Below are 2,537 nucleotides of genomic sequence, written 5' to 3' on the forward strand. Positions count from 1 at the left end.
TTTATATATATTTTATCAACAAAATACTTACCATTATATACATAAAAACAGGATTGAACTGAACTAAAACGATAATTTCTTGATATCACATCCTTTCTCCATCTCTTCAAAATGTATCTTTCAGGAATTTCTTTAACACCACATCTCATCATTATTGTAAAAGCATGTCTGCATAAAACACCCATACGCTTAAAATGTTCACAATTGCAATTTATTTCTTTCTCTTCAGCTTTTATTTCAACCTGATACAAAAACAAAATTTACACATTTACATTCATATAAGAATACTAATATCAACACTCATATATTCATATATTCATATAATATTCATATATGAATATTGTTATTCATATATGAATATTCTCATATTCATATATGAATATTATTACATTTTTCATAAAAAAAACTAGTAAAATTACCTTAAATTCATTTTTAAAAGCACTTTTATTGTTGTTGTGTTGCACAATGTAAACTTCCCAACCATCTTCAATACCAACATATGAGTATGTACAGAAAAAACATGCTTTATATATTTCTTTTTGCACCTCAAAAAATAATGTACTTGTATAAACCTTTGATGCTTGCAGTTCTATTTCTCGAGGTGTTTGCATTTATATGATGCTTTCTTTGATGCCTTATCAAGCTCTCGTTGAGTATTCCTTTGCTTTTGAATGGCAGTGTCGTAATTCATCATGAAATTCAAAAGTAAGTTCCCACTTTCTGAATATGTATTAAAGAATGAATTCATACTCTCTGACCTCGATGTAGTCTTCATCAAACCACACATTGGAATATCACTAAAATATCCAGGTATCCATGAATCACGTATTGTAAACATCTCTTTAAACCATCTTGTGTCTTCAAGATTGAATTCCTTCATAAGCAAACCCCACTTCACCTCAAAAACATCAGGTTTCATATTAATGTCCCAAACAAGCTTCGAAAACCTTTTTCTAAAGTCTATGTTCGTAAATAAATCATCTAATATCTGTATTAAAACAAAAATATTCATAAATGAATAAATAATAATAAGTAATATAACAATCAATATTCATAAATGAATATACTAATAAGTAATATATTTGAAATATATTAAAATAATACCTTTTTTCAACTTTTTCATTACATGCCACATACATAATCGGTGCTTTGCATTACGAAACACATTCTCAACAGCTTGTTTTATTGCAGCATCTTGATCGGTTAAAACAAGTGTTGGTTCTTTCCCATGAGTTTTAAGAAATGCTTTAAGCAACCAAGAGTAAGACTCAATGCTTTCATTGCTTAGCAACCCAGATCCAACAGTAACCGATTTTTTATGATGGTCAATAGTAGTAAACGGAACAAAAACCATTCGATACCTAACACACACAAAAAATGTTCATTAAAGTCAATTTTTGATGTATTAATAAGTGAATATAAAAATATTCATATATGAATAAGCTATAAACAAAAGTAGATAAAATAACTTACTTGTTTGTTCGGAAAGTCGCATCAAACGAGATAACATCACCAAATTCAGCATAATATGCTTTCTCCATTTCATCAGCCCAAAACATACAGTCCAAAACATCATCTTGACAATTAAACTCAAATGAGTAATTTGGATAGTGAGCTCGACAGTCATTCATTGTGTTTACTATCGTTTGAGCATCTTTATAACCAATAACCCTCTTGATATCTCTCCTTAAATTTTTATAGTCAACTACTTTTGGCTTTACAAACTCATACCCACCTCTCAAACTTGCCCTCAACTTATGAGCCATAGTTGGACCTATTTTTGATGTGGAAGCACGCACAATAAACTCTTTTTCTGAATATGACATTTGTCTCGCCTTTTTTAAATCGCTTCTCTTCTCAAGTGGATGGTTGTGAAGTTCATCAAACTGAAAAACTTTTTAATCTGGAGTTCCATACACAGATTCAAATATAATCTTTGCTTGACAACCAATAGCTCTTGAATTTGAATTTCGTTTCCTCCTAACACCACTTGTACCTAATGTGTCACAAGATTTCTTTTTCTGTTTACCACCACGATTACATATAACATGTTTCTTCTTTATAATCTTGTTATCAAACCTTGACTGTGTGCTCAGTCTAACATCAAAACCACCAATTTCAGCATACTCAGAATACATTTTGATAGCCAACTTTAATGATTTGAAGATTAAACCCTTAAATGGAATAAGTTGAACAGGTACATCTGGCTTATAGACATGTTCTCCAATTATATCATCAAAATATTGTGCATCATGTACTGAACTTGAAGATTCACCACCTAAAATAATAATGCATGAATAAAACAATAATATATATGAATACATAAAACTCATATAAATAAAACAAAAAACATTCATATATGAATAAAACATTCACATATGAATACATAAAATTCATGAGGATTCAAAATATATAAAATAAGACATAACTTATTCATATATGAATAAAACGAAAAAATAATAAATTCGAAATTACAATTAGCACACGTTTATTCATATATGAATAAGACAACAATTTATTCATATTAACATATTCAT

The 2,537-nt window shown here is 28.9% G+C and overlaps 1 protein-coding gene across 1 annotated transcript; it reads right to left on the bottom strand.

The window, feature by feature from the left end:
• Window positions 1-232: 232 nt before the first annotated feature.
• Window positions 233-1,826, bottom strand: LOC145106710 (protein FAR1-RELATED SEQUENCE 5-like). Its single transcript, XM_079043647.1, has 5 exons — window positions 1,474-1,826; window positions 1,127-1,361; window positions 635-988; window positions 420-484; window positions 233-242 (listed from the first exon to the last, which is right to left on the bottom strand). The coding sequence occupies exons 1-5, from the start codon at window positions 1,824-1,826 to the stop codon at window positions 233-235; spliced, it is 1,017 nt and encodes a 338-aa protein (XP_078899773.1).
• Window positions 1,827-2,537: the final 711 nt, after the last annotated feature.

Source organism: Lactuca virosa, chromosome 4 (assembly GCF_052849685.1).
Source record: "Lactuca virosa cultivar CGN04683 chromosome 4, Lactuca_virosa_CGN04683_v6, whole genome shotgun sequence".
Classification (NCBI taxonomy): Eukaryota; Viridiplantae; Streptophyta; class Magnoliopsida; order Asterales; family Asteraceae; genus Lactuca; species Lactuca virosa.

Excerpts from the sequence above, each read along its gene's own strand:
- LOC145106710 (XM_079043647.1), bottom strand. The coding sequence starts at position 1,826 with ATGTCATATTCAGAAAAAGAGTTTATTGTGCGTGCTTCCACATCAAAA. Across the intron at positions 989-1,126 it reads ACCGATTATGTATGTGGCAT|ATATTAGATGATTTATTTAC; the intron begins GTAATGAAAAAG and ends GTTTTAATACAG. Across the intron at positions 485-634 it reads CTCAACGAGAGCTTGATAAG|ATGGTTGGGAAGTTTACATT; the intron begins GCATCAAAGAAA and ends TTGGTATTGAAG.